This window comes from Pseudorca crassidens, chromosome 19 (assembly GCF_039906515.1).
Source record: "Pseudorca crassidens isolate mPseCra1 chromosome 19, mPseCra1.hap1, whole genome shotgun sequence".
In the NCBI taxonomy this organism is placed as follows: Eukaryota; Metazoa; Chordata; class Mammalia; order Artiodactyla; family Delphinidae; genus Pseudorca; species Pseudorca crassidens.
Window position 1 is genome coordinate 48,568,332 of NC_090314.1, and position 13,239 is coordinate 48,581,570.

General features: G+C 41.4%; 1 protein-coding gene across 8 annotated transcripts in view; it reads right to left on the reverse strand.

Moving 5' to 3' along the window:
• The window catches only part of CDC27 (cell division cycle 27), a 58,998-nt gene extending 57,106 nt beyond the window's left edge, over window positions 1-1,892 (reverse strand). For 6 of the 8 annotated variants that reach the window (XM_067715817.1, XM_067715814.1, XM_067715816.1 and 3 more), the window contains exon 1: window positions 1,724-1,891. In XM_067715817.1, the coding sequence (XP_067571918.1) occupies window positions 1,724-1,750 (27 nt within the window). In that variant the 5' untranslated portion in view covers window positions 1,751-1,891. Of the gene's footprint in view, window positions 1-1,723 lie in introns of all 8 variants that reach the window. The other 2 variants (XR_010937511.1, XM_067715815.1) reach the window with 1 other exon arrangement.
• Window positions 1,893-13,239: the final 11,347 nt, after the last annotated feature.

Consider the following 13,239-nt stretch of genomic DNA (forward strand, 5'->3'; position numbering starts at 1 on the left):
AATTCTCACCTAGCTATATCCTAAAACTTCTTACCTCTGTCCCCAAATCTAATAAACAAAGGTAGTGTGCGTGGGGGGAGGGGGGAGACAAATTTGACTCTTAAGCCTTAAAAATACCTAAATGCATTACTGCTAAGAGTACTTTAAGGAAAAAGAGAAAACCTGATGGGTACTATCAAGGAGTTGGCTACATGTTTCTTTTCTTCTCCATGTTTTTATGCAAGTTGAAATTGTTATTAAAAAGTGGTTATAGGCTAGCAATAAAACTAGTTTATCATTTTAGAAGCTGTACCTATAGGGCAAATGTATCATTAATTATTAAGACAAAATAACAAAAATATGAAACAGAAATTAAACAACTTGAGTGATCTGCTTATCCATTTAAGAGTATAGATAGCAACTTCTAATTTCATGTTAGGCCTCAAAAAAAAAAAAATCTTAAAAAGAGACTCTTCACTAGTAAGAGAAATTTGAATGGAAAGAAATAGCTTTGAAAGCACCAGTATAATGTACAAACAGGTAAACTTCCTAAGACAGAATCCCACATTACATTAATTAAAAAACGAATAGCTGCTATATGTAAAGAGCTGGAGAAGGAGCCAACTAGGAGAAGTTGATATTTCATCCTGTGAAGAAAAATTAAGGAAATATGGAAGGAGTGATGTATTAAAATATTTACTATTTGACATCACAGGTCTTTAAGGGCAATATGAAGTAATTTCTAAAATCGGTTTGCTTTATAACTTCAAAATAAAGAAAGCCCATGACTCAATGACAGCAGTTAATAGAGGTCAACTCTTCTAATTAAGTCAAAGATCACAGGATAGGGTGAAAGTCTCACAGACCTGGTCCATCACCAAGGGACAAAAGATTCAGTTTCTTCAGATGGCGGGGGGGAAATGACTTGGCACTGCTTCACACACTTAAAAATCCAATAGTGTTTCTTCCATGCCAACAGAGCACTGTGCGTCAAAGCATACCTTGGTGTGGTATGGATGGAAAAACCATCATTTGTCTTTCATTTTCTGAACGCCTTGTAAACAGGCACAACACTCCTCATCCCCCTCACAGGTCATGGAAAAAATCCAATTTGCCGTTTCCACCCTCTCCCCTTGTACAGGTGCTTGCGCCTCGGCACTGGGCCTCGGGGCTCTCTTCGCAGATCATTGTCCAGAGGGAAATTTACTGAGCGAGAAAAGCAACGTGGACTATAAAGTCTGTTACCAAAATAGAAATTCGTATTAAAAACACCGATCCTACCCTCCCTCCACCCTCTCACAGAAAACAAAAACAAAACCAACACTCGTCCTGCAAACTTGCCCCACCGTTATGAAGATCGTACAAGCGCCGATCAAACGTGCCTCCCAAACATCCTTAGGCAAGAGAGCACCTGGGGCGAGTTGTCGGCCCCTCATCCCTCACGCCGGCCGGGGCCCAGCCGCTGGGCTGACAGGAGGGGCTCACCGGACGCTGGCCCAGGGAGAAATGAGGTATTATTGCCGAACTCCGCTCACACCAAGGGGAAGAAGTAACGTAGGGCCAGAGGTAACACGGCTGAGGTTGCGAGCAAGGCCTCGGAACTAACGAGAAGACAGGCAGGAACCGGCGTGAGGGTAGGCGGGAGAAGCAGCTGGGCCTAGGCCGCACCAGGCCGCGGAGTGGCCATACGCTGCTTCTCGACCGAGGCTGAGAGCCAAGCCTCAGATAAGACGGTTACCATTACCTGGACAGGTTCCTGCAGCACCGTCATCCTGGAGGCTCAGGCCCACTTTCTGCAGTGCCTCAGGCCCCCCCCGTAGCGGCTCCGGCCCGGCCAGCCCCGGCTCATTTAAACTCACCAGCAACCGTTACCGGGGGATGGGGGAAGCCGAGCGTTTGCCGAGCACCTCCGAGCGGGACACGGAAAAACCCGAAGTGGAGAGACCCGCGCGGGAGCCAGACGAAAAGGCCCGAAGGAGACCGGAAATACCCGAGGTGAATCAGCGGAGGAGGAGACCGTTGCCGGAAGTTGTCGAGGACTACCGGAGACTACCGAGTGTGATCCAGAGCGTAGGTTCCTCTTCTCGGCCACGCCTTCCTTCACGCACGCCACGCCCCATCGGCCACCCAAGGCTGGGGCACGCCTCATCAACAACCAATAGGCTGGGCGTGGCGTGCGGGAGTCCGCTGGGAGCCTTACGTGGCCGGGCCGAGCTCTCGGTTCGCTATTCAACCTTGCTGGATTAATTGGTGCGTGGTAGATTAAGCAAAGAGTTAAACTCGAGAGTTTGGGGCTGACTTTAATTAATCAAGAAGTATCTGTCTGTTGAGTTTAGGTCGTTCATCCATTCCAGAACTACCTATTCATGGCTCAAAGGGAAATAGGAAATTGGAAAGATTGCCATTCTTCAAAGATTTAGTATGACCTCTGTCCTGAAAGAGATTACGGTCTGTTTAACGAAAAGTAATGTAACAAAGAATGCTACATTATGTGGTGCCCATTATAAGTGACATAAAAATTCAGAGGAAAGGGAAATTAATTAGCATTGAGATGAAGAAAGTTTCAGACTTCAACTGGATTTTGAAGGGTGGGTAGACTTAGAAGAAATGAAAGGAGAAAGTGAAAGAATGCAGAATGAGATCAATCTGGTAAGAGTTAAGACATTAACTGGAAATGAGTATTTAGGTGGCCAGATCACGGAAAATCTCAGGAGAGCAGAAATTTTTATTCTTGTTAAGAGAGGCGTTGTGGTGTGTTGGGAAATCCGGAGGTTGGAGTTGAATTTTATCTCTGGCACTAACTTAGCTTTAGGTCCTTAGGCAAGTCACAATCTCTCTGAACTTCTATTTCCTTAGTCTGAAAAAACACCGTTAAGAGAACTACGTACATTAATGTATGTGACTGTGTCTAACACACATAAGAGGCTCTCAGATTTCCTTCTTGCTCCCCCTACCCCCGAAATGTGTGAACAGGGAACTATTAAAATTTTGGTTTTTGGTAGATGAGAAAAACAGTCTCTGCAATATTTTTTTAATTGAAGTATAGTTGATTTACAATATCATGTTGGTTTCAGGTGTACAGCAAAGTGATTCAGATATATTTTCTTTTTTCAGATTATTTTTCCACTATAGGTTATTACAAGATACTGAATATAGGTCCCTGTGATATACAGTAAATCCTTGTTGCTTATTTTGTGTATAGTAGTTTGTATCTACTAATCCCACACACCTAATTTCTCCCTCTCTTCCTCCCTTTCCCCTTTGGTAACCATATGGTTGAAGAAAACAGTTTTTAAAGGTTGCTGTCCTAATGAGGACATCTCTAGGGTAGATGTGGGACTCAATGGTATATTCCATTTGTGTGGAAATTTCCCTTTCTGGTTCTCACATTTTATGCAGATAAAATCAGATTAGAATGGGTCACTCCCTTCCTTTGGGTGATGTTGCAGGGGAGTGTTTTGTTTTGTTTTAAACACCAGTTGACAGAGCTATAACCTTTACCACCAGCCATCTCTAGTCACTGCTTGTGTACTTATAGCCCCATAAAGGGTAGGTGCTAAGGTGATTTTATGCTGCCATATGCCCTGTTCTGTTAGCAGGATTATGCTGGATGAATTAGAGTGGAAATAGTGTTCTACACTGTCCAGTGTGGTAGCCACTAGCTACAGTTTAGTTAAATTCAAGTGAAATTAAAAATGAAGCTCTTCAGATGCCCTAGCCACATTCTGAGGACTCAATACACTTATGTGGCTAGCGACTCCCATACTGGATAGCATAGATACAGAATATTACCATCGTTGGCTTGATTAGGGCTGGAAGATCCAAGATGGCTTCACTCACATGTTTGGGGCCTTGGTGCTGGCTGTTGGCTGAGCCCCTCATTTCTCCTCCACATGACCTCTCATCAGTCAGTAGTCTAATCCTAGCTTCTTGACTTGGCGGCTGGCAACCAAGAAGGCAAAAACGGACGCAGTGAGACCCCTTAAGGCCTAGGTCTGTAAGTCAAACCCCATCACTTCTTATTGGTCAGATTAAGACACAGGGCCAGCCTGTGTCTCAACAGGAGGAGATGGGAGGAATGGCAAAGTGACACTGCAAAAGGCTTGTGCCATGGGAGGATTGACCATCTTTGAGATGAGAGACTGGCAGTGGGAATGGAAAGACAGGGGTGGGTAAGCGATATTACTCTTAAAATGTGATGTTTTAACTGAACACAGCACTCCAGATTTAGTCAAATGAATTCAGAAGGCAATAGGACTATTGCTTTTACTATCTGGATGACTTCTATTAAAGTGGACTAAAGTTGTATGTGCATAACAGTCACATGACTGCTCATGCTAAGCTTTTTGTTATTTTACACACATAGCGCTGTTTCACACAACATGCTGCTGTGTCTTGTACCTGTGCATTTGATTCTTGTAAATTTAAATGTAGGAACTCACAACACAGGATATATAAACATGATATTTTTTGTGTAAAAATGTGTGTCTAGGCTCAGCATTTAAAGACTCTGTGATGCTTAGCACTCTGGCTCTTAAGCTTAGAATTTGCCTAAAATTCACCCCCACCCCCCTGCCCTCTTTTTCTTTTTTCTAATAAAGAGCATCTCTTTTCTGACCATTGTTCACTGGGCTAACACATCTGTTGTGGTTTTGTGCCCATTCAGACCCCATTGTTTGAAGTTGTGCTTTGATGGACTCTTTTAGAGCATTTTTACTTCCTTTTCTGTTCCTGATTGACCTACTTAAACTCACTGTCCAGCAACCACTTGAGCATCCTGCCATCACCCATTATCAACATATCTTTAGCTGGCAAGTAGAGTTAGGTTACAATAAGCATTATTCCAAACATGATAAATTATCCTTTTCCTTAGCCTGCCTCTTGGTCTGTTTCATATTCAATCAGATTTGGAAACCAGGGTTTAGGGAACTATTCAAGAAACTAGACATGGTATCATTGGCAAGGTGCAGGCCCACTGGTATAGCCAGAGCAAGCTTACTCTTCTGAATTCCTTCAGTCCTCCTTATCTGTACGCTTCTCTTGTCCCTGTTGTACGCTGCCTCTTATCCACTTTGTACTACCTGACCGTGAAGCTTCCCCCACCATCTTCGCTTCTCTCTCTTCAAGTCACCCCCTTCCTTTGGCATCTCTGATCACACAGTCTCCTGGTTTTCCTCCTACTGCTCTGTTCTTTATCAGTTTCCTTTACAGAACCCCTAACATTAGAATGCTTCAGGGGTCAGTTCTAGGCCTTCTCATCTTACACCTTCTTCTTAGGCAAACTCTTTCATTCTCATGGCCTCAATTTTTTATCTAAAATTGTTCCAAAATCTGTATCTCCAGCCAGACTCTTTTTAGAACTCCAGACCTAAATGCCTAGCTGTCAACTGGATGTCTCACAAATACTTTGTTCAGAATGGAACTCCTCGTTCCTCATACTTGAAATATTACCTTACTTGAAATATTACCTATCCCAGTTTCTCCATCATCCAAACCTGAAACCACTCTCTTTTTTTAGCCCTAACATCCAGTCTCAGAGCCCTACTAATTTTACCTCCTAAATAGACACCTTCATGTCTCTTCCTGCCTCAAGTCTCACCTACCTCCAAAAACAAGTTTAATCATGTCAGGACCCCCCTCACTAAGCCTCCCCACTGTTGACCTAAAACAAATAGACTGGGACTTCCCTGGTGGCGCAGTGGTTAAGAATCCGCCTGCCAATGCAGGGGACAGATTTGAGCCCTGGTCTGGGCAGATCCCACATGCCGTGGAGCAACTAAGCCCGTGCGCCACAACTACTGAGCCTGAGCTCTAGAGCCCGCAAGCCCCAGCTATTGAGCCCACGTGCCACAATTACTGAAGCCGGTGCGCCTAGAGCCTGCGCTCCGCAACGAGAAGCCACCACAATGAGAAACCCACGAACCGCAACAAAGAGTAGCCCCCGCTCTCAGCAACTAGAGAAAGCCTGCACACAGCTATGAGGACCCAATGCAGCCAAAATATAAATAAATTAATTAATTAATAAAAATAGACTAACAGTTATTTCTTCAGCAAAAAAATGTTTTTTGGGGGATCAGCAAAGTTCAATTCAGGATCTGCAACTATGGTGAGCCATGTGAAAGTCCCCAACAAAAATGGAGAAGAACTCTTTTATAGAGGGGAAAAGGAAGTCAGGAGGGCTATAGTAAACAAAAAGTCCATGGCTCTTCCTTGGCTGAGTTGTGACAGTCTCTCATTGGCTGAGCTCTTGCCAGGAAAGAAGAGGAAGTCTTTCTTCTTCCTGTTGGGCTCTGCTATTGCTCTCACGCCCTCTTCTGGTCTCCCAACTCCATTTTAATTGAAGTTTCAGTTTATTAACTTTTTACATGCCCCAATTTAGGATTTCCCATTGTTCTCAGGAAATAGTCCAAACCCTTTAACTAGTCTTACAAGGCTGTCCAAGGTCTAGTCTCTGCCTCCTCATTCAGCCTTAAGTCGCCTGTCTCCCTCTTATACTATATATTCCAGTGAAGGGGATCAGAAAATGCCACTTTGGCATGAGGATTATTTTGAACTGAAAGCAATTAAGACAGCAAACATAAATCTTTTTGCCCTCCCCCTATCTGCCTAAAAGCATGACATAAATTCCCCTTTGTGAAGGTGTATCCCCTCCCCTCTCCTGTAAAAGGAGCAGGAAAACAACCATTATCACTGGAGACAGAGGGTTGGCACCGAGCTGGGTCTGCACCAAAAACCCTTACTAAAATAATCTTTATCTTCCATTCATTTCCCCATCTATTTACCTTTCTACAATTTACCACCCCTAGAGGCCCAAACCCTGTTTCTTTGTCTTGTTACTTCTCCACAAATATATTGCCCTTTGCTAAGATGATAGGTAGGCCCCAAATTCTAACCACCTCTTTGAGTCACTTATCACTGAATTTGCTCACGTGTATGCATGTTGCACGTGTAAATAAAATGTTGATTTTTTTTTTTTTTTTTTTTTTTGCGGTACGCGGGCCTCTCACTGTTGTGGCCTCTCCCGTTGCGGAGCACAGGCTCCGGACGCACAGGCTCAGCGGCCATGGCTCGCGGGCCCAGCCGCTCCGCGGCATGTGGGATCTTCCCGGACCCGGGCACGCACCCATGTCCCCTGCATTAGCAGTTGGACTCTCAACCACTGCGCCACCAGGGAAGCCCTAAAATGTTGTTTTTAAAAATTCTGTTAACCCGTCTTTTGTCAGTTTAATCTGCAGGGCCCCAGATCCTGAAAATAAGAGGATAGAGGGAAAAGGTTTTTTTCTCTCCCCTACACCAGCTACATGGAACTTCTTGACCCACTTTCTTGCCCCAGTCTTTGTATATACTGCTCTCTCTGTCCAGAACACTCTAATTCCACTCTTCACTTGGCTATCTCTGCCCATCCTCCAAATATACTTCTTTAGTTTTTTTATACTTCTTTAGATTTTTTCTGATGTGTTGGAACACAGGGATAGGTTGCCTATCCCTGCTACTGCTCAAGTGCTAACATACTTGTCATTATTATTATTGCCCTTTACTGTGATTACTTCCTATCTAGCCTGTAAGCTCCATGATAGAAGCCTTGTTTGCCTGTTGCAGGATGTATTCTCCACCCTTAATACAGTATCTGGTACAGGCATACCTTGCAGATATTGTGAGTTGTATTCAAGACCATCACAATAAAGCAAGTAGCAAAACACAGGAAGTCACATGAATTTTTTGTCTTCCCAGTGCTTATAAAAGTTATGTTTATAGTGTACTGTAGTCTATTAAGTGTGCAATAGAATTATGTCTAAAAAAATGTACATACCTTAGTTTAAAAATACTTCAGCAATTAATAGTAGTAACATCAAAGATCACTGGACACAGATCACCATAACAAATATAATAATAATGAAAAAGTTTGAAATATTGTGAGAATTACCAAAATGTGACACAGAGACACAAAGTGAGCAAATGCTGTTGGAGAGATAGTGCCAATAGATTTGCTTGATGCAGGGTTACCACAACCTTCAATTTGTAGAAGGTTACAAAGCAAAATGTAATCAAACAAGATATGCCTGTACATGATGGGTATTCATTCTTATTTGTTTAATGAACGAATAGAATAAACTCATTCTGTTCCTATTATTATTTTAAAAAAAATTTTATTGGGGTATAGTTGGTTTACAATGTTGTGTTAGTTTTTGCTGTACAACAAAGTGAATCAGTTATATATATATATATATCCATATCTATATCTATATATAGATATCCACTCTTTTTTAAGATTTCCTTCCCATTTAGGTCACCACAGAGCATTGAGTAGAGTTCCCTGTGCTATACCTTTCCTATTATTATTTTTTGTTTATTGATTGATGTTATATACTGAATATTTGTGTCCCCCTCCCTTCCCAATTCATATGTTGAAGCCCTAACCCCCAGTGTGGCTGTGTTTGCAGATGGAGTCTCTAAGGTTAATGAGATCATAAGGGTGGAGCCCTGATCCAATAGGATTAGTGTCCTTATAGGAAGAGACACCAGAGAGCTCACTCTCTTTCTCTACTGCCCTCCCTTGTGCATGCACATCACCATGGAAATGTCATATGAGGGCATGACGAGAAGGCAGTCAACTACAAGATAGGAAGAGAGCTCTTACCAGAAACCAAATTTGCTAGCATCTTGATCATGAACTTCTAGCCTCCGAACTATGAGAAAATAGATTTCTGTTGTTTAAGGCACCCAGTCTGTGGTATTTTGTTATAGCATCCTGAGCAGACTAATACAATTGGTTATTCTATTTATGTCTTGTCTCGCTAAGGGAAGGCCAAGTCTTATATTTCTCCATACTGTTATTTGAAAAGCATTACATATTTAGTAGATGTTTAAAAAATATTGACTGAGTGATTAAAGTGTAAGCCTTGACAAATATTACTTCTTCTTCCTAAAGTACTTTTCCCTTTCTCTTTAACTGGTTAAATTCTACTCATCCTTCAGGCCTCAGCCTTAATATCACCTCCTCAGAATATTCCGTGTGCTACCTAATCTAAATTATTAGCTTCATCCTATCTTTTTCTTTTTTTATAAAATTGAAGTATAGTTGATTTACAATATTGCATTAGTTTCAGGTGTACAGCAAAGAGATTCATATATATATATATATATATATATATATATATATATATATATATATATCTTTCCAGATCCTTTTTTTTAACTGTTTCTTTTTTTATATATAAATTTATTTATTTTATTTATTTATTTTTGGCTGCATTGGGTCTTGGTTGCTGTGCGTAGGCTTTCTCTAGTTGTGGTGAGCGGGGGCTACTCTTCGTTGTGGTACGCGGTCTTATTGTGGTGGCTTCTCTTGTTGCAGAGCCTGGGCTCTAGGCATGCGGGCTTCAGTAGCTGTGGCTCACGGGCTCTAGAGCTCAGGCTCAGTAGTTGTGGTGCACAGGCTTAGTTACTCCTCAGCATGTGGGATCTTCCTGGACCAGGGCTTGGACCTGTGTCCCCTGCATTGGCAGGTGGATTCTTAATCACTGCACCACCAGGGAAGCCCTTTCCAGATTCTTTTCCATCGTAGGTTATTGTAAGATAATGAATATAGTTCCCTGTGCTATACAGTAAATTCTTGTTGTTTGTCTATTTTATATATAGTAGTGTGTATCTGTTAATCCCATACTCCTAATTTATCCCTTCCCTCCCCTTTCACTTTTGATAACCATAAGTTTGTTTTCTACACCTTGTGAGTCTGTTTCTATTTTGTAAATAAATTCATCTGTATTATTTTTTAGATTCCACATATAAGTGATATCATATAATATTTGTCTCTCTGTGTTACTTCACTTAGTATCCTCTAGGTCCATCCATGTTGCTGCAAATGGTAATATTTCATTCTTTTTTATGGCCAAGTAATATTCCTTTATATATATTATATATATATACATATACACACATATCTTTTTATCCATTCATCTGTTGATGGACACTTAAGTAGGGTCCATGTCTTGGCTATTGTAAATAGTGCTGCTATGAACACTGGGGTGCATGTATCTTTTCGAATTAGCTCCATCCTATTGTTCTCTCTCACAGAGTCGTCATTCTTTTCCTTCATAGTATGTATGGTAATTTTAATTATATTTGTTTACTGTAAGTTCCTTGTAGGCAGGGACTTTGACTCTCCATGATATCACCACCACCTAGCACAGTGCCCTGTACAAATATGAAGGGATATTAAAATATTATAAATCTACAAACATTTTTGGAATATCTGAGGATTGAATGATTTGACCACTTAGCTTATCTCTTATTGGTCATAACTTGATGCTTTTTTGACTCCCCTCTCTGGACCCAGAGAACATGCTGGCCTTGCCTACACGTCCTTGAGGGATTTAAAGTCTAGGCAGTGTCTGAAGTGTTGAGGCTAATCAGAAGATGCATCTTGGCTAGGAGGGCTATGCAGACTCAAAGGGAAAGAGATCAACGGTAAGCAAATTAACTTGTTTGGAGCGGAGGCTGTATAAACTTGGTTGAAATGATGGTGTTGGGGACAGTTGATAAGCTTTGGGTTCCAGGCTGATGACTTTAGACTGATAAAATAGACCAAGGGAGCTGCTGCTGGTGATTGAGCTGGGGAGTGACCTCATGAGAATGGAATGTGAGAAAGATTATGCTAACAGCTGAGGATTGTGTGAATTGGAGGAGAGAGTAGGGACCAGGAATACAGCAGAGAGGCTGCTAGGGAGTCTAGGCAGCTCTGAATTTCTATTATGATAGGATCCTAGATGGTTGAATCTGAAAAAAAGATGGAAAATGGAAATGGTTCTGAATTACTCATTTATAGTGAGAAATATTCTTATCCAATTCCTTCTCCTGAGGGCATTAAGATTCTAACCGGAAGGCAGCTTGGTGACTATAGACTTCAAACCAAAAGAGCTAATTGAATGATCTTACTGGCTATTATCTACTTATCCTCAGAAGGGACATATATGTCTGACTGCTAGAGAAAAAAATATCTGTATCACTTGGAGAGGACACCAACCAAATAATAGATTCTTTATTTCTCCCTTTTCTAGTTTCTAGAGAGACTTTCATTGTTCTCTAAATAAATTGCACAACAATGGATTAAACACAGACTTGATTTATTCCAGTCTTGAGTATACACCATAGTGGTCTTAAATAGACTTTGTTATTATTCTTGGTCTGTTTTTGTGTCACAAATATTTGATTTGGGAGATAGGTGATAAGCTAGGTTTAAAACATACTGAGTTTGAAGTGCCTCAGGTGAGAAATGTCCAAAGGTCAATTGAAAATGTGAAGCTTGAACAATTTAAGAAAGAAGCTGGCACTGGAGATATAGATTTTTCGGGTAGAACTAAATGCTTTCTTTTTGGGGTTATGTTATACCTTGTAAAACCTTTGTGAGACTATTTATCATTATATTAAAACTCTGTTTATATATCTGCATCCTCCACACCAGACAGTGAGCTCCTTGGGGCCAGCGGAGGCCTCTCACTCATCTTAGTAAACGTACCTGCACACTGTGGGTGCTCATTAGGTGTTAGTCGAATGAGTGAATGAGAGTAATGTAGATAAAGGAGATAAAGGAGAGGAGGGTCAGTGACATCTTTGGTGTTGTAAGTACAGCAGAGAAGGCCTAGAGATATCTAAGACCACAGATGTAGCCACAGACAAGTTACCAATGGAGTGTTAGGGGGGCAGTCAGAATTCAAGAAGTAAAAGAAGAAGCTGGTGGAAAGGGAAACCGAGAAAAAAGAATCATCTCTAGCATTGAAAGCACATCCCCAAATGCTGAGAACAAGTGCCTGCTAGGAGTTTGAATCACCTCCTCCTTACTGAGAGCCATCCATGCTGTAGGCACCAGGCCAGCTCTTTCATTGATGCCTTCTTGCTTCCATGCTCCCTTGGGTGCCAGGCCTCTCCCAGAGGGAACCCCTATCAGCAATTCCAGCTCCCACTGTCGCCTTAGTGTCCTGGGTTCTTGTCCCAGGTCTGCCGTGACTCACAGTGTGACCTCGGGCAAGTCACCCCCTTTTCTCTGGGTCTCTAAAGCCCCTTGCAGCTGTCAGGATGTCTGGGAGAATGCAGTTTGGATGACTGGTGAGGATTCCAACTTGCTCTCTGCTGCTTTTCATCTGTAAATCGCTTTGCCAAACACCAGCTGTCCTGCGCTCTGTTTTCGGTCCTCAGGCGGACTCTAACCCACCTGTCGTTGGGCCCCTGCAGCATCCTCCTCCCACAGTTCAGTTCGCAGATATGTCACCAGGCGGCACTGCTTTGATCTCAGCACAGAAAATAGCTTCAACCATTTAGGCTGACTGTTGAGTGATGAGGCCAAGCATATGTAGCACTCTCCACCTGAACTAAAACAGCCAAGGAAACGAAGTTTGAGGACACGATTTAAGTGCTCTGAGAGCTGGTGCTACCATGGTCTTTGAAATTTTGATTTTAGACACCTTTCTACTTCTTTTCTGCCTTTACCTTGGGTGCTCTGGGCCTTAAGGGTCTCAAACTTCAGGTGACTCATTGCTTTTTTCCTCCTTCCTTGGTGGCAAGGAATCTTAGATACAGAGGACTGGGTTAAACACTCTACTTGATTTATAGCCTTCTTTCATCAATGGTTCATGCAAGGCCTCTCTTGTTTAATTGTTTATTTATTCCCTTTAATCTCATTACCCTTCCCATCTAAACAACGCTCAACATTACAACGTTAGGCAACCATCAGATATTTTTAATGTGTATTTCTTTTGTTTGTATGTGTTCTTTTGTGTGTATGTGTGTGTGTTCTTTTGTATGTGTTCTTGAATAACAGGTAATGTTTCTAGTATGCATGTATTTTAAGATTTTTAATATATTTTATTCCACCTAGTGTACCCAAAATGTTATTTCAAGATGTAATCAATAAAAAATTACTAATGAGATATATTACATTCTGTTTTTTATTTGGTCCTAAGTCTTCAAAATCCAGTGTGTGTTTTACTCTTATAGCATTATCTCAATTTGAATGCTAAATTTTCATCATAAATATTTGATCTGTATTTAGATTTCATAAAATTCACAGTTGAAAAGTAGATTCATGTATATGAGTTGTTCCAAACATACTTTAAAATTTTCCAGTAACTGAATCAAATACCAAAAAAATCATTTTCTTTTAATATTTGCATCCAAATTGAAAAAATTGCTTCATTTTATTTTATTTTTTAACATCTTTATTGGAGTATAATTGCTTTACAATGGTGTGTTAGTTTCTGCTTTATA